Source organism: Triturus cristatus, chromosome 3_1 (genome assembly GCF_964204655.1).
Source record: "Triturus cristatus chromosome 3_1, aTriCri1.1, whole genome shotgun sequence".
Lineage (NCBI taxonomy): Eukaryota > Metazoa > Chordata > Amphibia > Caudata > Salamandridae > Triturus > Triturus cristatus.
The window spans coordinates 877477409-877499171 of record NC_140583.1 but is presented as its reverse complement, the minus strand read 5'-3'; the positions used below and the strand labels follow the sequence as shown (position 1 = coordinate 877499171).

The 21763-nt window shown below is 43.1% G+C and overlaps 1 protein-coding gene across 2 annotated transcripts in view; it reads right to left on the bottom strand.

The window, feature by feature from the left end:
* ABCB11 (ATP binding cassette subfamily B member 11) overlaps positions 1–21763 on the bottom strand; it is a 431988-nt gene that overhangs the window by 141129 nt on the left and 269096 nt on the right. For both annotated transcript variants that reach the window (XM_085645365.1, XM_085645366.1), the window contains exons 15-17: positions 9326–9529; positions 3830–4000; positions 1145–1346 (exon numbers count right to left, since the gene is read on the bottom strand). In XM_085645365.1, coding sequence (XP_085501491.1) covers positions 1145–1346; positions 3830–4000; positions 9326–9529 — 577 coding nt within the window. The remainder of the gene's footprint in view (positions 1–1144; positions 1347–3829; positions 4001–9325; positions 9530–21763) is intronic.

Sequence of the window (21763 nt, the reverse complement as noted above, 5' to 3'; positions counted from 1 at the left end):
GGTTCCAGTTTCTTATAATTGTTTCTCCGCTAAATGGACATTAGGGAGTGTTACTTTTCATGCAAGAGCACTCTGGGGTGGAACTCTCTGAAGGTAAATTTGGGGTCATTTGAATTTTGAAGGTGCCCTGAATATTGGGGTACAGTTCTACTTCAACACACAAATATACACATAAGCACATTATACTTATGAAATGTTATAAACAAGGCACAAATCCCACTATAGAAACACCCATATGTACACAAATGCGGTAATCTTTACATATGGATTCACATAAAAAAATCCAATGGCTTCAGTGACTGCGTGTCTGCTACTTACATAGACCGTCTGTTAATTCATCTTCATGTCCCTCATTCATAGCTAATGCTTTCATAGCTGATAGGTGCTGCTCTCTGTTCTTATGGTATGGATACTTAGAATAAGTTGGCCCTGGCAGGCTAATGGGCCAAAATGACCTTATATTCTTACTAATAAGCTTAAGATTTCACTACACCGGATCAGGGCGGCATCCTACAGGGGCAATCTAGAGAGATATTAGAAATATACTGACCTTGCTTTTACTAGGAAATGTATTTCAAAGGGGGGGGATTGGGGTGGACACAAGATGAACGAATTAAGGATGCTTTTATAAATGAATGGGCGCAAAATATTTAGAGTAGAGAAAAATATTGCTTCGGTAGATAATGATCCATTAACAGATTTGACCGTGGTTGGTTAAATACAAAACAAACATGTCCAAAGGCAACAGTAAAAAAATCCTCTTTGGGATAAAATGCCCAAAATGTTTATTAGCAGCTAAATGATAATAATAAAAATACGTTTATGCAGACCAAACCTCAGCTTGGCTGCAGTTCAGCCGAAATCACACTTTAACCGAACTGAAAAGAATCAGCTGTCCTGATTTCTTCACGCTATGGTAAAAGGGAACCGCGCCTGTGAGAACCTGTGCGTTTTAGCAGAATCCGTTTAGGACAAGGTTTGTGTCCTTTGTCGCTGTTTCTTTAATTTGTGCCCGCCCCACTTCTAAATAAGGGCACACGCGTCGACCTATCATCCCCTGAAGTGAACTAATGTACTTTGGTGCCCTGAGCATTCGCTTACTTCCTTCCACTCTTTCATGCACGTGCCCGGGCTCGGCTCTTACCTTTCTTTGACATGTCATTCAGCGCTTTGTCTCCTTGGCTCTGTAGGGTCACCAGCGTGAAGTAAACACCTTTCCTCTCCAGCAGCTCTTCGTGTGTTCCTCTTTCTACGGCCCGTCCGTGCTCAAATCCAATAATTGTGTCTGCGTTTTTAATTGTCGACAGGCGGTGGGCTATCGAGATTGTTGTGCGTCCACACTGAACCTAAAGAGCACATGCATTGCTTTCAGGATTATTAATTGATAAAATGTATATTATTCTTACACCAGCTGCAACGATTCAAAAATTCTGATATATTTGTGAAATGTCTTTATTCGTCTTCCCCAAAAACCTGGCTGATTTTAAGTTGCAACATAACCCTAATTCACTCCATAGGTGCAGAAATTGCTTTAACTTTGATAACATCTCTTCTAACATTACCAAATTTATTGTTCATGACATGTCTAATATCATGGTAAGTTTTATGAAGGCACCAGGACAAAAATTGTGGCACAAACAGATAGCTGTATGGGTTACATCGAAATCAATATCATTCTTCACAGGAAACAACTACAGGTAGTCCAGTAACTAGCCACACTTACAAACTGATTAGCCAACCGTGGACCAATGCTGCCAAAGAGAATGATATGCTATTGTCATGATTAACGATGAAGGTGGATTACAGGCACTGGTTTCTGTGGTTTGCCTTTGGTGGACTGGCATGATAAACAAGGGATAAGGCTCTCAGGTTATACAATGAGGGCACGGCTTCCATAAAATCATTCAGCAGCTGCCTGGGGCACCTTTTAGGCAGATGTGCCTGACCAATGCATACCGCCACTGATCGATGTGCCCATGGCATCACTGGGGACAAGATTCTGCTTTGGATATTTAACTGCCCTCAGAGCAAGGCATATCCACAATTATGAGCTTGTGCTAAAGGCAAGAGTGCAGGGCGGGGGACAGGGTCAAGTAGTGGCTGGTAATGAGTAATAGACTATTCGCAATATTGCTATTAGCTCCTGTGCCCTTACTCTTGTGGCAACACAGGCAGATAAACACAATCACTGTCTCTGTTTGCTTCCGGTTCTGCTCCACACTGTTACTGAACACAGAATGCGGCTGAAAATTAAAGATTAATGTCCACATTCTGATTATATTCACTGGTATTACCAATCTCAGCTTTTCAAACAAGATGTTGCTTACGTATCCTGTCTGCATCTTATGTATGTGTTGCAAAGTGAAAGTATTATGTGGTATGGCATGGGTGCCTTACCATGTAATACTAGCACAATACACAAAGATGGACCCCAGGTACGCTATCGTACACCTTCTCTCAGTCCTTGTAGAGTGGCAATGAGCAGACAGGCTACTTAGAGAAACATGTGTTAGGCATTTCATGTCACCAACATGGACGATAAGTAATTGACATGACTCGAGACAAATCTGACACCAATTTATAAAAATAGCTCTGACTTTTATACATTTTAGACACCAAAATTAAATCGATATATATAGGATAACCGGAGTTATCAATTTTCGTGCATTAAATGAATCAGTACTTTGCAATGTAAAACATTAACATTGCAGACAATGGGAAAAACACAATTATGAAATCAGTTTACTTATAGCGTGAGTTCAACTGAACCCACTCAGGGTTAAGGTCTCGTGAGTCCCTAGACCAGTTCACAACAGCTAGCAGAATTTTACGTGGCTTAGGGAAATGGGGTGCAGAAGTGCACTTTAGCCGTCAAACGGAGCTGTCAATTAGTCTTGAGGTCTTTAAATGGCTACCTTAGCTAAAAGGTGTTGCTGGGCGTACTAAACAAAACCCTTTGGAACTTAAGCAAGAAACAGGCATCGGACCAAGAGTGTCCAGGCAGATCGGATCTACCTGGCTTGGTGAACTGAGGTGCAGAGGTGCTTCTGACTATCCGTGGTGCTGAACATGTTCTGCAGCAACTGGTAATGGCAGGAGTCTCGAGAGAGAGGGTGAAAACAAATGCAGGGTCTTTACGAAGGAGCCACAGGAGTGAATGGTCGTTCATGCAGGTGGATCCCTTCTCTTGTAGCGTCGTATAAAGCAGGTACTAGTCGGACTGACCACCAACAAGCCTTGATGCCTGCAAGTACTGTGGTTGAGGAACTCTTCTTCAAGATGACCAGGGGAACATTGTAGAAAGCTGAGCCTCACTGAGGGTCGAAACTACATTTCCCAGAAGCCAAATGCCCAAAAACTTTGAGCAGCCACGCCAGACTTCACAATGTTTGGTGATATAGACAATGGACTCTCTTCATGCCATCAGTGACGTCCTGAGCAATGTTACTTTTGAGCCTCATTAGCATATGAGCATGTGCTAATACCATTGTCAGAGATTATCATTCAAGATTAACTACACCATGCAATGACATTATAAGATTACAAACTTGCACTAACTGAACATAAATACATATATCTATGTCACAATGCATTGTATGTTATTGCAAATGAGCATGAGGCTCACCCTTCAATGGCAAATATGTAGTGTATGGTTAGTTCATTTACTTGTGTATAATTATTTTTGACTTTAATATTGTTTTCTGCTGTATAACAAGAAAAATAACAAAAAATAACTTCCCATACTGCTTACTATACACTGAACAATTGTATGACACCGTTATTCACTTTTAGAACATCCAAATTGTTAAAAAAAGAGAATGTCTCAAACCTTGTCAAGAGCCTCCTGGACAATCGCTTCACTCTCATTGTCAAGGGCCGAAGTGGCCATGTCTAAAAGAAGGATCCGAGGATTTCGCACCAGGGCTCTTGCAATAGCAATTCTTTGCTTCTGACCACCACTCATCTGACCTCCACCTTCTCCAACAAGAGTGTCAAATTTCTGCAACAAAACCCTTTACAGTGAGTCTTAAAGTTCACATGCTACATTCATGCATATTTAGTCAAATATCAATTTATGGAATTATCACATTTTCAATTTGTTTCTCCAAGTTGCAAAACGCATGTTCTGTTTTTCTACTAGTTTTGTGTTGCTGTGTTTAAAATCAGCAACTGAACAAACATGTTTCTGTGCGTTCTTTACATAACACAACTTCCAGCACTGATCTTGAAGTTAAACAATAACTAACTGAAAAACAAAAAGATACAGTCCCAAGTATTAAAAGGATAATACAGTGCCAAAAACGGTGGAGACATCTACATAGGGATTTAACATTGAGAGTTTGCCACTATTCACCTCTCCGCTCCACTACTATCAAATAGGAAAGTCCCAAAGGCCCATTTCTTATACTCCCATCTGACAAATAGTAAGTATGTACTTCTAAACTCTGGTTAACTATTCTATAGGGGAATAGGTTCAAATCCATTTCGCCCTCTGGTGTTTTGCTTTCTGGACTACCCAGTTTTTGGACGTCTGCTGTGAGTCTGCTGTGAGTCTCACAACTGAGTCTTACACACTGTATGCTCTGTCAAAATCAGTTGTGAGTGCTAGCCACCAGTGTCCACCTTTTAAAACAAAACCTGCTTCTCCATACCACGGGTAAGAGGCTCTGGGCTGGTTGCACATGAGCATGTGTGAACACGTATGTGGGCTGAGCGAGTAGGCCTACTGTCCCACTTAGTCTGTATCAGCACACAGGTAGCCTGTCACAGAGGGGCTCTGCATAAGTTGGTGATGACTTATGTAGGTCTTAAATTGTGAGGGGCCATTCATAGGGTTCATAGGATACTGACAAGTGTATTGTGCTTCACTGTAATGTACATTATGATTTAAAGCTGCACCAAACTACAGTTTTGCCATAGTTAGGACTAGAAACTAGTTTGGCACACCAGATTTATGGTAAACAAATAACCTGAGTGCATATATTATATTAGTTTTTATCATGTCTTCACTCCTAATACTTCAGGCTTTTTATAACTCTCTAAACCAGTTTTTTAAATTAGATTCTGGCTTTGAATCACCATTTTGGGACAGGTTAATTACCCTGCTGGTTAGCTGAGGGATCATAGTATTCCATACACAGGGAAGGTCTTTGCCAGTGATGAGGTCTATTCCTGGTTAAGGTGAATGTGAGGACAGATTCTGCATGTGCTGATAACCCTTTCACACCTGGCCTGGGAAGACCCAGCCCCGGAAAACAAAGGGATGTTTCCAGCCCTTGAAGTTTTGAAGGAAAGAGACCAGGCATCTGTGGCAGTCAGGAGTGTGGCTTAAGGTTCTAAGGGCCCACTTGAAGTCGCCATCATAGAAATTTCCAAACTGCTGTGCAAGAGGATTGGGACAGAGGTAGAGGGATGATTCATGATCCATCTGCACAAGAAGTGACATCACTGGATTTGTCATCATTCATATGAACAGGAAGTGACATCACTGAATTTCCCATCTTCCATCTGCATAAGAAGTAACATCACTGGTTGCACGTCAACCATCTGCACAAGAAGTGACATCACTATATTTCCCATTGTCCATCTGCACAAGAAGTAACATCACTCCTCTCCCCTCCCAGGATCTACATGATGACTGTCACAGCACAGAATGATTGCAGCGGGCATGCCACTGATATGCCAAAGCCAAGCATGTCACCGCCAGTCCGCACCTGGACCACGCCCAATGCCAGGAACTCTAATCCTCCCCGCTCTTGATGCTACCAGGCTGAGGTCCCTCTGCCCTCTCTAACCCACCTGCTGCTCCACACGCTTCTGCCTCTCTGCACCACACAACACCGATGGAGTATTCTCCTATACTTTAAGATTTCACTGCACTATTGTAAAGAAACGTGGATGCAGGCATTCTGGTGGAAAGTTTATTGGGATAGAAGTTCAGAAGGACACCACTTCAACCTCCAGTGTTCTTCCTCCAACTGCCTCAAGAACACCCTACAAGTTGAACACAAGCATTACAGGAATGCCTGCTAGTCTAGGCATTCCTGTTAACGAAGCAACACAACACACACCGCCTTCAGCAACAACAACTCCTTGCAGGGCCTCAGCAATAATCTCTCTCAAATCTACAGAAACACAATTATTGGCATTTACAGCAACCTCAACTCGCAACCTGACTCAAAGGACCTCGCCAAACCGCTCCAGATCTTATCAGAAGAACCAATTGTAACCCCATGGTCCATCATCACCTCAGAAGAAACTGCTTCCACCATGAAATTCATCCACTCAGGGGCCTCATGAGTACACCTGGGATGCCCATGACCTCATCTGCGAGGCTTTGTAAGGACCCTTTCTGAGCATGATCGTCTTCAATGCATACATGAGCCCTCTTGCCAGCATAATCCACTCTCATGACATCAACTTCCTCTCTTATGCCATAAACATGCATCTCATTCTTTCTCTCATGAACAGGACACCCAGTACCCAAATCAAGTTCAATGCTTCCATAAATGAAATCACCCACTGGATGAAGACCAACTGTCTAAAGCTGAATACTGACATGACCAAAATCATAATCTTTGGAAAGAGCACACCACCCTGGGATTCTACCTGGTGGTAAAGAGAGCTAGTCTGACAGCCGACCCCACCAATTGGTAAACAACGTTTACCATGAATCTTTTTCCCCGCAGGGAATCACAACGCGGTCGTTACAACGACCGCGTTGTGATTCCACATATCATTACGCCGCAAGTCGGAACAACGACTTGCGGAGGGGGGGGGGTGTTGGATTTAAAATCCAACACCTTCCCTATTGTCAGCACAGACTGGAGTTGGAATAGTAAATTATACTATTCCAACATCCAGCGCCCCCCCTCCGCAAGTCGTTATTCCGACTTGCGGAGTAGTGGTATGCAGAGTCACAATGCGGTCGTTGTAACGACCACGTTGTGATTCCCTGCAGGGAAAAAGAATGCGTCATAAGAACATACATTCCACCAATCACGCCAAGAATCTTGGGGCATCACTGACAGCAAACTCAACATCCCAAGTCAATGCACTCACTGCCTCATGCTTCCATATCGTAAAGATACTGAGGAAGATTTTTAAATGGCTCACAATCAGCACCAAGAGAACTATGACGCATGCCCTGGTCACAAACAATCTAGACTGCAGGAACACCCTCTATGTCGGAATCAACAAAAAATCCACCAGAAGGCTACAGAACATTGAGAACTCAGTGGCCAGAATCGCTCTCAACCTTATTTGTGGTATTTGTGGAGTGCACACACTTATCCCCAGAGGGATATCATGCCGCTAATATTGCCACGCGGTCTACCGACTAGTATACTGGGAGATGGTCAGTCTGGTAGATCGAGTCAATTACTCTGGGACAAGTTACGTTTTAAGCTTTTTTCTAAATCTGATGTAGTCAATAGAGGGGCGGAGATCCAGGGGTAGTCGATTCCACTGGGATGCTCTCAGATAGGTAAAACAGTAGCCTCCGGCTCTAACCTTTTTGACACGTTTTGTTTTGGCTAATGATAAATTTACTGATCTCAAATTTCTAGTAGGTTTGTAAAACTCCACCTTTAGTCAAAGGATCACAGTGCCAGAATCATGAAGGGCCTTGTGAACATGGCAGAGAAACTTAAATGTTGCTCTCTTTCATATCGGCAGCCAGTTCAGGCTTTTTAAGCAGGCAGAGGCAGAGCTGTATCTATCTTTGCTGCAGATGAGTTTTGGGGACGTGTTTTGTATTACTTGCAGGCAAGTAAATGATAGTCAGCCATCCCCCTGTATAAAGCCTTATTCTACATCGCTCCTAAAGCACTGAAATGACTGGCCACTACAAATAAGAGCCTCTTCCTCACTTCTTGAATTCTGCAAGAAACTGAAGACCTGACTTTTTGAGTAGTCTCACTGGGCCCTAGATGTGGCTAGACACACACTTGCTCAGAGCCAGAATACTCTCCTGTTGATAGTGCGTTCTACAAATCTGCATAACAATGTAGCATAACATGTGCCATCCTCGGATTGGGCAGAGGTGACTACTTTCTGAAACATATCACCCAAACTTAAAAACCTCTGCATAAGGGAGAGAGGGGGAAGAATATGGATTTTGCTGATGAAAAATTGTCTGGAGTGCTGAGACACCCTGGATTTGGATCTAATGGATCTCTGTGGATGCACTTCCTAGGGCCTGTAACACTGCCCCCAAACCCTCTGGAAGATAGTTGAGGGATGAGCCTGCTAGGGGATCCTGGAAGAGCAGGGTTGTCATGGAACTTCAGTGAATTGGGCTTCTAGATGGGTATCTTTCCTCAGAGGGAGTGCCCTTACTCCTGCTGACACATTGGTGCCTAGTATTTGGCCAAAGGAGGCCATGGGGTGTGAAAAGTGCAGGCCGGGGGGGTGGGGGGGGGAGGGGGGTATTCTGCCCTAAGGTTTGCAGGAGGGGAGCAACACACATTGGATAAAATACAGATCCTTGTCAAGGAACTTAGGGGAACAAGACAGGCCATAAACTCTTGCTTAATCGGAGGGAGGGAGGAAAAGAAAACCATCTCTTTAAAACTTAGAACACTGTAGATGCTAGAAGGCCTGACGAGACCACTCCTGATGGCCATAGTGACCACCACCTCATCCTATTTAGGACGAGGCATGGCACCTCTGAGCAAGAAATCAAACAGTGAACAAATAATGACACTGAACTGCGGGGGGGGGGGGGGAAACCCTAAATGTTTTTAGTTTTTCAAAAGCAAACCCCACTTTGGAAGATTGTTTTAAAAATAAAAATAAATTGAATTGCCAGTGACCCAGACCTTCTTGACAGAAACGTATGCCTCATCAAAGGTTGCCCTGAAGGCAGTGAGATTTCCAAAAGGAAAGTGGGCATCTCTAACAATGGCACACAGTCCTCTGCCAGGTAAGGAGGCCAGAACTGTCACTGATCTGCTGGGCCGGTGGGCCATCAGCCAGCCTCTAAAAGAGCCTCTAAATGCTCAGGAGTCCACTAAATACCCGGAAACAAATAAAGACTAGTTAATACATTTCAGATATTTCCAGGAACTCTTCATACTGTAATGAATCACTGTCAATCAAGTCCAGTCATTCACAATTTTACTCACAAAATGTGGATACTAAGCATGAAAATGAAAACCAGTCTGTGATCTCTTCATTTTAGTGCTGAATAGAAAAACAGATTGATACAAAGTGTTTATTTAGTGCTTAGTTTTCAGTATATATCAATGTCTCTTTTGATAGTGTTGGAGCTGTTATGTGTCATGTCAATATCCAAACTTCCATTAGGTAGCTATGACATTACCTGTGGTAAGGTCATGATGAAGTTGAATGCATTTGCTTCCTTTGCTGCTTTCACTATGTCTTCCATTGTTGCGTTCTCTTTCCCAAATCGAATGTTCTCAGCAATTGTGGTGGAGAATAGCACTGGTTCTTGCTCAACTATTCCGATCAAGGATCGCAGCCATTGAATGTTAAGTGTACGAACGTCGTGACCATCCAACGTAACCTATAGAAAGCAAAATTTTCAGTTTCAATCTTTTATTCGCATAAGAACAATGTACAATATTATTGATGAGTCTTGGGCTCATATATACACAAAAAGATACTGTATTCAATAGTTACAATCTTTATCAAGTACAATATTCTTGAATGAACATAGATACAAGACTAGGAAAAGAAAACAGTGTCGTTGGCTATTTGATGAGCCTTAATTCTTGTTTGACCATCATAGTGTCTTTAGTAATTTATTTTAGAGTTTAGCTGCTGTCTGCAAAAAAGATAATTGTTGATCCTACCAAAGAAGAGGTTGCTAATGTCCTAAATGATTAATGAGAAATTGAGAGCTGATTATATAAAAGGCTTTGAGGGTAACACTCAGGAATTTGAATGAGATTCTTGATTCCAATGGAAGCTACTGCAAATGCTTAGAGCAGAGGTGATGTTATGCTATATTCACTGTTCTTTGTAAGGTGCGCATGCACGCACCTATCTCACATCGATCGCGCAGTGTGGTGTGTGAAGCGAGCACAGTGGCAGGTAAATTAAGCAACAAGTGCCCCCTGCACTTGCTGCATTTCTTTTGTTAAAAGGGTGCCGCTGGGTGGCAGATTGTATGCCCTTGTGAAAGTTTTTTATGTTAATCGCAGATCCCGTCATACATATATTATGTTGTTATGTTATATAGATTTGTATAGCGCTACTTATCACCAGAAGGGTATCAGACACTGACGCAAGTGAGAAGGCCGTCTGCTGGGGAAGTAGAGTTAGTTGAAGAGCCAAGTGTCCAACCTCTTGCGGAACTCAAGAAGCGAGGAGGAGGCTCTGATGTGTGGACGCAGGTTGTTCTATGAAATGTAAGGGAAGGCTAGGCTGCCCATTCTGCTTTTGTGGATACGGGGATGTGTGTGAGGGACAGTGAGGCTAGGCGTATGAGTCTAGTAGGTTGGAGGCAGTGAAGGCAGCAGTTAAGGTATGATGGTCCTATGTTGTGCAGTGCCTTGTATCAATCAATCAATCAATCAATCAATCAGGGGTTTATATAGCACTACTCACCCGTGAGGGTTTCAAAGCGCTGGGTGGAGGGGGGAGCGGCTCTGGATCAGTCGAAGAGCCTGGTCTTGAGGTCCTTCCTGAACGTGTGCAGGGTCGGGGAGCGTCTGATGTTCACAGGGAGCTTGTTCCAGGTCTTGGCTGTGATGTAGGAGAAAGCTCTCCCGCCGGTTCTGTTTCTGCAGATGCGGGGGACCTCTGCCAGGGCGAGGTCGGTGGAGCGGAGGTTCCTCTTGGGTACGTGGAAGGATACCATCTCTTGGAGGTATTTGGGTCCAATGTTGTTGAGGGATTTGTAGGTGTGGGTGAGGAGTTTGAAGGTGACCCTCTTCTCGATGGGGAGCCAGTGGAGGCCTCGTAGGTGTTGGGTCATGTGCTCGTGACGCGGTGTCTCGAGGACGAGTCAGGCTGCGGCGTTCTGGATGGTTTGGAGTTTGTGTAAAAGAGTTCTGTTGATTCCGGCGTAGAGGGCGTTTCCATAGTCCAGTCTGCTGGTTATGAGGGCGTGGTGACGGTCCTTCTGCAGTCAGGGGGGATCCATTTGAAGGTCTTATGGAGGATGCGAAGGCAGTTGAAACCAGTCGAAGCGACGGCATTGATTTGGCGGTTCATGGAGAGGGAGGAGTCAAGGATGATGCAGAGCGAGGTCTGTAAGGGTGGGTGGGCTCCTGAGGGCGGAGGGCCACAAGGTGTTGTCCCAGGTGGAGGTGCAGGGTCCGAGGATGAGGATCTCGATCTTCTCTGAGTTGAGCTTCAAGCAGCTTTCTTTTATCCAGGCTGCCACGTTCTTCATTCCTTCCTCGAAGCAGAGTCTGGTGTCTTTGGGATTCTTTGTGAGTGAGAGGATGAGCTGTGTGTCATCATGCATGCGTGAGGAGTTTGAATTGACAGTGTTTGTGTATCTGCAGCCAGTGGAGTTCTCTGAGGAGTGTGCAATGTGTGTACAACGCGAGAGACCCGGCACAAGTCTAGCTGCGGCATTCTGGATGGTCTGAAGTCAGTGGAGGAGGTGGCTGGAGATTCTGGCATACAGCATTTTGGCATAATCTAGTCTGCTAGTGTTCTCGGGTATACATTTGAACATTTTCCTCAGGATTTTTAGTATGTTAAAATAGTAGGGCCTGACGGCGTTCAATTGTAAGGCTATGTTGAGTTTGTTGTCTAGGATGATTCCCAAGTTTCCTGCATGGTTAGAGGGAATAAGTGTAGGGCCAAGCTCTGATGCTCATTTTGAGACCCAGAGTAGTTTGTTTTCCCGAAAACAAGCATTTCCGCCGTGTCCAAGTTGAACTTCAGGCAGTTTGTTTTCATACAATCCGCTATGCAGATCATGTATTTGGTGAAGATGGACCTGGTCACGGAGGATTTGTCGGACATAGAGAGGATGGGCTGGGTGTCATCAGCGTAGAAATGGATGGAGATGCTGTGAGATCTGAGGATGTCAGCTAGTGGACCGTGTATGTTGAACAGAGTGGGGCTGAAAGATGATCCTTGAGGGACTTCACTGATCACATCCCTGGGCTTTGATGTGTAGGTTAGGAGTCTGACTCTCTGAGTTCTTCCTGTGAGGAAGGAACATTTCCATTCGGGACCTTGGATGACTGTTGTGTGAAGTTTTTTGATGAGGCTCGAGTGTGATATGGTGTCGAACGCAGCAGAGAGGTCCAGCAGTACAAGTGCGGCTCTTTTTCCTCGGTCCATTAAGGTGCAGATCTCCTATGTGGCAGCAATGAGTGCAGTCTCCATGCTATGGTTGCTGCGAAAGCTGATTGGGTTTGGTTGAGAAGATTGCAGAGTTCCAGGTTGATTGCCTTCTCTATAACTTTGGTTAGGTACAGTAGTAGGGAGATAGGGCAGAAGTTGATCATCTTTCAATGGGTTATTGAGAAGGACAGAGACTTCAGCCTGTTTCCAGTCCTCTGGGATGATCGTGAAGCGATAGAGGAGTTAATGATGTGTGTGAGGAATTTGCTGATGCCTAGGCCCCTGGAGATGGTATATCTGGGTACAAAATAGGCTCAGGGAGGGGGGCCACATGGCCCCATCCCCATCCCCTTTATAAAACAAACAGTCCACGGTTCTCCCTTTCAGTTGCTGCTGAGAATACAAACTCACCAAATCACCTACAAGCTTCCCCCATTTAGCACCGCCCCTTTCAGTTAGTAGTATGCATTGGTATTCCCATCATTTTCCAGGCTGATGGACATTGTGCTTTTTGTTTCAATTGCATGTTGAAAAATGATCTGAAATCCTTAATGGAGGTGAGTGCATTGTTGTGCAATCTCTTCTGTATTGACTGTCCAAGATAAGTGGGTTCTTTCTTGTCATCTCCTGATCTGAAAGCAGAAAGCGCGGTTCTCCCTTTTAATTGCTGCTGAGTATGCAAAGATGGTTAACCAGCTACAAGCTCTGCCCAGGTTGGCCCAGCCTCTTCCATTTAGCAGTATGCAACGGTGTTCCTTCCATTTTACAATCTGTTGGACACTGTGTGTTTTCTTTACAATTAAATGTTGGAAAACCTTGGTGGAGGTGAATGCATTGTTGATTTTTTGGAGTGCAATCTCTTCTGTAGTGACTGTCCATGACAAATGGGTTCTTTCTTGTCATCTCCTAGCATGAGTGTAGAGTTCACAGTTTTTCCCTTGTAATGGCTGCTGAGTATGCAGAGGCAGCAAATCACCTACAAGCTCTGTTCATTTGCCTCTGCCCCTTCCAGTTAGTAGTATGCATTGGTGTTCCAGCCATTTTCTAGGCTGATAAACAGTGTGTTGTCTTTTCAAATGCACGTCGAAAAATGTTCTGAAATCCTAGATGGAGGTGAATGCCATGTTGATTTGTTGGAGCATAATCTCTTCTGTAGTGACTGTCCAAGATGAGTGGGTTCTTACTTGTCGTCTCTTGGTCTGAGATCAAAGTACACGGTTCTCCGTTTTAATTGTTACTAAATGTGAAAAAGTGGCAAATCACCTACACGCTCCGCCCATTTGGCCCCGCCCTTTCCATGTTAGTAGTATGCAACAGTGTTCCTTCCATTTTACAGGCTGATGGACACTGTGTGTTTTCTTTCCAATTACACGTTGAAAAACTATCTGAAATCCTTGATGGAGGTGAATGCATTGATGATTTATTAGAGTGCAATTTCTTCTATAGTGACTGTCCAAGACAATTGGGTTATTTCTTGTCATTTCCTGGTCTGATAGCAGAGTCCAGTCCACGGTTCTCCCTTTTAATTGCTGCCGAGTATGCAGAGGCAACAAATCACCTACAATCTCCGTCCATTTGGCCCCGCCCCTTCCAGTTAGTAGTATGCATTGGTGTGACCACCATTTTACAGGCTGATGGACAGTGTGTTTTCTTTACAATTGCATATTGAAAAACTTTCTGAAATCCTTGATGGACGTGAATGCATTGTTGATTTATTGGAGCGCAATCTCTTCAGTAGTCACTGTCCAAGAAGAGTGGGTTCTTTCTTGTCATCTCCTGGTCTGAGAACAGAGTCCATGGTTCTCCCTTTTAATTGCTGCTGAGTATGCAAAGGAGCCAAATCACCTAAAAGCTCTGTCTATTTGGCCCCGCCCCTTCCAGTTAGTAGTATGCATTGGTGTGACCGCCATTTTACAGGTTGATGGACAGTGTGTTTTCTTTACAACTGCATATTGAAAAACGATCTGAAATCCATGATGGAGGTGAATGCATTGTTGATTCATTGGAGCACAATCTCTTCTATAGTGACTGTTCAAATCAAGTGGGTCCTTTTTTGTCATCTATTAGTCTGAGAGCAGAGCCTATGGTTTTCCCATGTAATTGCTGCTCAGTATGCAAAGGTGTCAAATTACTTAAAAGGTCTGCCCGTTTGTCTCCGGCCCTTCCATGTTAGTAGTAAGTAATGGAGCTGGATCTAGTTGTGTTGGGCGCAGGCCAGGCCTCTGCCAACTCCCTGCTGTGCCAAAGGCTGAGCACAGTGTGGGGTTGGCCGCCTTTGGGTGTGGTATATGGTTCCTATGAATTAAGTAGGACTGCACATCTGGACAACATGAACTTCAGAATATGGGGACTCAGTTCACACATATTGTCAGAAAATGTTGTCCCAGTTCCTAGGTAGCTCCCAGTGCCCCATCTGAGCCATTAACCCTACCAGGGTACCTGATGGTATCAGCAACTTCGAACATGACCGCTCTTATTCCACAAGGAAGTCATGGAAACAGATCTACCCTTTCGTTGTTACTTTTGCATGCCCATGATGTACACAAGAAAGACACAAAAATGTATTTTCAAACATATATTGAAACAATCATATCCTTGTATAAAAAGTGTGAGTTGTGATTATTAGGCAGATAAAACAAAGCATTGTAAGCAGCTTTACAAGAATGGTGAAAAAGTTAACAATTGAATCATGATAATATAACTATGTGATTATACTCTTATCTAAGACTACCCATACTATTGAGTGGGCGTACACTCAAAGTTGAAGTACCCCCTGCCAGATCCATTGGGAGAGCCTAACGTAACCCCCCATATCTGGATTTGATGTACCAGGAAGCCGGTTTGATGTAGCTCAGGCTACCGTCCTTTGCAGGATAGAGGTCAGAGTCAGCAGGGCTGCATCTCAGCCACAGTGCACCGCGTTCCATGACAATCCCAGCTTAAGTACTCCTCTGCCGAATGTAGCAGAGAGGCTGTTTATACATTAAAAGCACTGTTCCAATCGCACTGTGTCAAAGGTGCAGATCTGATGCAGTGGTTTGTCTAGAGGCCTAGAGCTGTCTCCAACCAGATAAGGTAAATACAAGGGCATCGCATTGTGTGTGCCTAGCCTTGGACTGAGTGTACAAATAACATGACAATAATACTTGCTAACAAATGAACTGCATGTATAATAGCTTCTTTGTACATTATTGTGTAAGTGTAAGGTATGTAAAAAGTCACCATTAAAAAAGTCAAGCTAAAACGTGACACTAAAATGAAGATTCAGAGAGCCCTGGTGTACCTCACTACAGGGAGTTTGCAGTGGCCGGGCCCGGCATACATCTCCCAGCCATGCATGGCCAAAGGTCTCACATGGTGGGGTTAGCTTTACATATGGTAATAAAATATTACTTTACATTAAGAAAACTCAAGAAATTCACTGAAAAACCAAAGGATAGAGTAGCATTATAGTTAGGGGTGATAAAAAGAACTGTTTTAATGTAAAAAAAAAAAACATTAGAAATTCATTGACAAAAACAAAGGTCATAAGCCGTGCATGGCAGGGGCAAAAGTTTTAGTTAGCTTTGCTAACTATAACTCGTGAATTTCTGTGATTATTTTTTTAGTTCGAAAGGTCTCACATGGTGGGGTTAGCTTTACATATGGTAATAAAATATTACTTTACATTAAGAAAACTCAAGAAATTCACTGAAAAACCAAAGGATAGAGTAGCATTATAGTTAGGGGTGATAAAAAGAACTGTTTTAATGTAAAAAAAAAAAACATTAGAAATTCATTGACAAAAACAAAGGTCATAAGCAGTGCATGGCAGGGGCAAAAGTTTTAGTTAGCTTTGCTAACTATAACTCGTGAATTTCTGTGATTATTTTTTTAGTTCGAAACGTTAATGTAGTGACTGATGTATTCACCTAACTCTCACGTTACTTTAACCTTTGTTTTTCAATTGAATATTAAATTCCTCTAACAAGATGTATGCGATACAGGCACTCAGATTGTTGACTCTGGATGACTGACATATGTCATCTAACACTGCAGGAAGGGATGTTTATGTACCTTTACCCATTTTGAGATGTAACATGCAGTTTGATTCAGAAGATTGACACAGCTTGCAAGTGACTGTGTCTTAAACTAGCTTTCCATGGACTGGGAGTTTTTTTTACTGAACGACAACTGGCTGGATCAGCCTATTCCAGATTCAGGCGCTTATTTACAAGCCCCTTGGGCTACTGGTACATCACTTTTTCCTATATTAAAAGTGGCACACCACAGCTCAAGGGGCTTGTAAATGAGCCCCTCTGAGTTTTAAGGATGTCATTATCGCATGTATTTTTGAAGCCTCCAGTAGCAAATTTGTGTAATGGAATGAGTTATCAATTTCTGTAGAACATGATATATTGTAGTAGCTAACTGCTTTAGCTGTTTAGCTAGACATATAGGGCCTGATTACGATGTCGGGCGGAGTCGCGACCGCCCTACATTGCCGTAGTCTACGGACCGACGAACCTCTATGGCAATAAAATTATAAATACTATTTTATTTCAAAATATTTTGATGATTTTTTTAAATTTAGCAATAAATGTAATTTTCTTTTGAATAATCACATTAATGTAAATGAATTCTATAGATAACATTTTGTAATTTTGTTTATTACATCTTAAGGAAATATACATTGGAGTTTGTTTTATTAATGAATCTGTAAAAATAATTTTAAGTTAATTTAGTGTATTTATATTAATTACATATTTCATTTAAAATTAGGTTAATAGTGCTTTAGCATTTTAATCTTATGTTCTACATACTATAAAATGAATTTCCAATAACATTTAGCATATAATATTGATACTAATTTCTATGTTTATTAAAAAATCCTATAGTTGAACATAAAGAGAGCTCTGTCCCAGTTGCAAAAGAACTCTGCCTACATGTTAAAATTTAGTACTTTACACTACTAACTTAATTACATATTTAATCAATTGAAATATAGTTAATTGCATTTAAATTATTTTTTAAAGATGTATTTAAATATATATAAATCCGATCTAAAATAAAGAGTTCGTATTTCCTTATTACATATTAAACATTACAAAAGGTTATGTATAAAATTAATTTACATTACTTCAATTGTTTGAAAATTAAAGTTACCTTTGTTTTAAAAAGGTTATTAAAATAGTTTATCATGAAAAATATTTATTTTTATTTATGTATAATTATGTTAACATTAAATAAATGTATGTATAAAAACTTAAAATACATCATTTTATTTTAAGATTATTTGCTAGGCGGTTCTATTTTAGGGATGTGCCTTCACTATGTTCTATGGGAGTGTGTTACAGTACTATTGGTTGGCCATGTGTGGTACTGGATGCACAACAGGGCCTTTTTTGGATGTAGGAACTTTAAACTCACAAATATAGCTCCACCCCCATTTCAAGGGGTGGAGACATGTAAGTTTACACTCGGAAATGGTGATTTGCCAAAAGTAGTACATTTACTACAAGGTGCAAAAGTAAATTTACACTTGTAGATTTACTCACATGTAAATTCATTTTTTGACTAGGCCCCACAGAGCCTAGATCTGCATTTCTGCCACCAGACTTCATGCTTATGTACCGTGTTCCCCACACTCTAATGTTTGGGAATAGGTTATTCCTTGAATGAGGCCCTTGTGTTAAGAGCCCGCAACAATGTCCTCCCCTCTTCCAAACATTTAAATGTTGTACACTTATTTGGCCTCATCTGGTTGCCAATTCTTTCCCTTGGACTCCACATGGCACACAGCCTAATGTCTAATGCCCCATCTCAATGCCCTTCATCTAACGAAATACTGACACACTCCACTAAGCACTTTTACTAATAATGATCATTCTGACAACCTAAAGGAACTAATCTAGGTTTTTTGGAAATACCCTGCTCTCCACTAAGGTTTTCTTTATCTAGTGCACCTTCAGAGACATTGTCCTAATCCCCTGAAAAGGCAATTATTTGTAAACCTATGCACCAAAACACAATAATGCAACTTCTTCTCTACCTTCCTACCTTGCTCAGCCATGCAAGTCCACTATTTCCTCATCACCTCCAAGATCTCAAGATCTGACTTCTGTCACCTTTCCCTAGTCTAACATATTTTCTTGCACTCAGCCTCTCCTCCAGTCAACCACTCACAGTCCTCATGAGAGATTCTTTAACTGAGCAAGCAGGTTGTTCTCACTTACTTAAAGAAATTTCACTGAGACCAAATGATCTCAAGAATTGCCACCCACTATTTAACTTGCTATACCATGCAAGTCTCAATACCTAGTAAGTACTAACTGATGGTTTTCTTCAAGAACAATTTGCTGTTAAATAGCATCCAAAACAATGACAACAAATACTGTGAGAAGTTGGCCTGGTATATGCTGTCCACTAAATAAAGTGGGCACCTTGTACCAGTCCAAACAACCCTTATGGTGATTTAAGAGGTCAAATATAACCTTAGAAAGCTATCCAAGTGGTACCTGTGGAGAGCAGCCTTCAGGCTTAGTTTTGAAGGAATGTTAAGCAGCTTGTTTTACCAGAGTGCAACCTTATTGTATTGGTTAAATGAAAGGAGAACCACACAGTAGTTATAAAAATATGTATTAATTATTATAACACACTCTAAATACTTCACAGTATCTGCTACACACACACAGATAAACACAAAGCACACAATACTGTAGCACAGAAACAATAGTAAGTAGCACTAATACACATTGGGCTCCAGGGAGAGACCAAACCATATACTAAAATAGTGGTATAAGAACCAAGACTCGAGTCAAGGCAGTGTCTAGAGGATGTAAAATCACTGGGACCCCAAGGAACCACCCAAGGTGCGTAAGTAGGGACCCCATGGAGGACGGGTGCAGTGTGGGAACACAACAGCGTGTTCCGTACAATTCTATGGGAGAGTCGCAGTTGCAGTTTTAAAGTTTGGTGACCCTTCTGAATGGACTTCTAAGAAACCCCGTGGAACTTAGGAGATTGGAGAGCCACCCCACCCGTGGATACCATAGTACCAGAGATACCTATACCAGGGAAGCAGGTACATAAGGTTGAAGTGGTGTCGGAAACCGATTTAAAACTCAATGGAGGACTTCGAAGAAGAGCCACTGCAGGGAAGAAGGAAAGTGTCCGTTGGAATCTAAAGGTAGATTCTTGATGGAGAGTACCTGAAAGCAGAGGGGACCGAGTCTGAGTCAATCAGGAGTGACCAGGGGCTCGGTGGACGAATGCCCACCAATTTCGAGTGCTTCAGGTGTGAAGAGGGGGTTCTTGACTCTGCAGCCACAGGGACCAGGAGATGTTGAGGACAACCAGGAGCCAGATACGAGCTGCCCCACAAAGGATGTCGAGTGCTGAGGGGTCGATGTCTGTCTGGAGCACCAACAAGCCTTGGCACTGGCAACCCATGTAGAAGATCAAGAAAGGTTACGGTTCGGACCACCAAGGTCCAGGAGACTCACCAAACACAGGAGAGTCAGGGCAAGCCTGGAGCAACCAGGGGAGCTCAAGAAAAGCAGTGTTGACCCTCAAGAAGACCCACAGGCTAGAGGCACAGGAGTCACGAGGTGACCTTAAGCAGTTTCACAAAGCAGCAGCCCACGGAGCACTCGGTGCAAGGAGGCTGGAGTTCTTTGGTGAAAATGGTGCCAGAGGTTGGGGCTACTTTGAGCCCAGTCCATTTGTTTTGGAAACGCTGACAAGCATATGCACTTGCAAAAGTATGCGATGCAAAGGGGTACGGGAATTGCAGCCCCCACGAGGGATTTTGACCTCAAACTTGGTGAGAGGGCAGCTTGGACCTCAAGAGACTTGGAAACCTACGTTTTGTGTTGCTGGAGCTTTCAGAGTCCGTAGGAGCTCAGGAGCAGCAGAACAATCAATTGCAATATTGTGCCTGCGGCTGTAGGGGAGTGATCTTCATGGGAGATATCTTCAATTGTCCTGGATGCTCCACAGGTACTGCATGGAGCCTGTATGGTGCATGGCACAGACGATGCTTCAGACTGAGAGGGAGATGAAGTCGGGCCCAAACAAAGTCCAGTGAAGTCCAGAGGGTCCAGACGGTCGAAGTTCAGTGGTTTCTGGTTATCTTGACCATGTTGAATCTAGGCTTCTACAGACAGGTAAGCCCTTTTGTACCCACGGAAGAGAGATGGACAGATTCAAGGGACCCTCCCAGGGGAGGGTCTGGACAGTGGGGAGGTTACTTCCATGTCCTTTGTCCAGTTTCGCACCAGAGCAGGAGCCAACAGCTCCCAGGACTGGTTTGAACTGGACTATGCACAGGGACACCAAATGTGCCCCTCATGCAGACTTTCGGTCACTGGCAAGTGCACCCACCCAGGCCTAATACACTAAATCCTGTCTGGGAGGTGATCACACCTCCCTGTGACAGGATGCCTATTGTTCTGCCTTCCCCTGCTCGAGCTTGGCTCAGCAGCAGGAGGGCAGAAATATGTCTCTGGTCAGCAGCAACCCTTTTGGGCTGCCCGGGACTAGAAGGCTGGTACCGGGAACACCAGGGACCTCACAAAGCTTGTTTCTGAGAGGTGGAATCATACCTCCCACACTGTTAACCAGTGTGGGGGTATGATTCCACAATGTTTGATACCAAACACACTAGGGTTACTTTCAGCCAGTTTAGAGTTGGTCATTACACAGTCGCATAATGCCACTCTATATGTTGTAAATGGCTGATACACTAACAACCCGGGAGAATGGACTCTGTAGGCTGCAGGGGTGTCCTGCTCATGCAGGGGCACCCACCCACTAAGAACCAAGCACCCTGCCTTCAGGATTGTTAAGGCCTGCTATAGGAGTGAGTTATAGGTTTTGAGTGCAGTGATCCTTAGATATAGGAAACCTATATCTAAAGTGAGAGTTGCATGCACCATCTTACACAAGCTGCAATGGCAGGCCTGTAGTTCCATTTTGCATGACCTCTTGTGGGTGGCATAATACATGCTTCAGCCCATGGGAGGCATCTGGGGTGCCTATGCCTTGGGTACATGGGTACCATATACTAGGAACTGACAAGGGTACCCCAGTATTTAATCTGGAGTGTACCTAAGTACATGGCATAACAGTTTAGGGAGAAAGCAGATAGACTGGGGTCCTGATTAGCAGGATCCAAGTCAGACCAGTCAAAAATAGTATCACATGAAGTAAAAAGTGGGGGTAACCATAGGAAGCAGATCCTACTTTCCTATAAATACCTTCTGTTCTCTCTGATATATAATTTGGCAATGTTTTCCTTTCCTTCACACATCTAAATCATGGACCCTGGTCTGCAGCACAACATAGAGCTCATCCTTGTCTTTCATCTATTTGATGTAGCTGCACCTGCTCTTTCCATTGACAAGATTATTTGGGTACACCTTCTATTTTTTAACAAAAGACACCTTTGTCAGTTCATAGCAGCTGGATGTAAGCATGGAGCTCATAATGAATGAGGATCAGACTG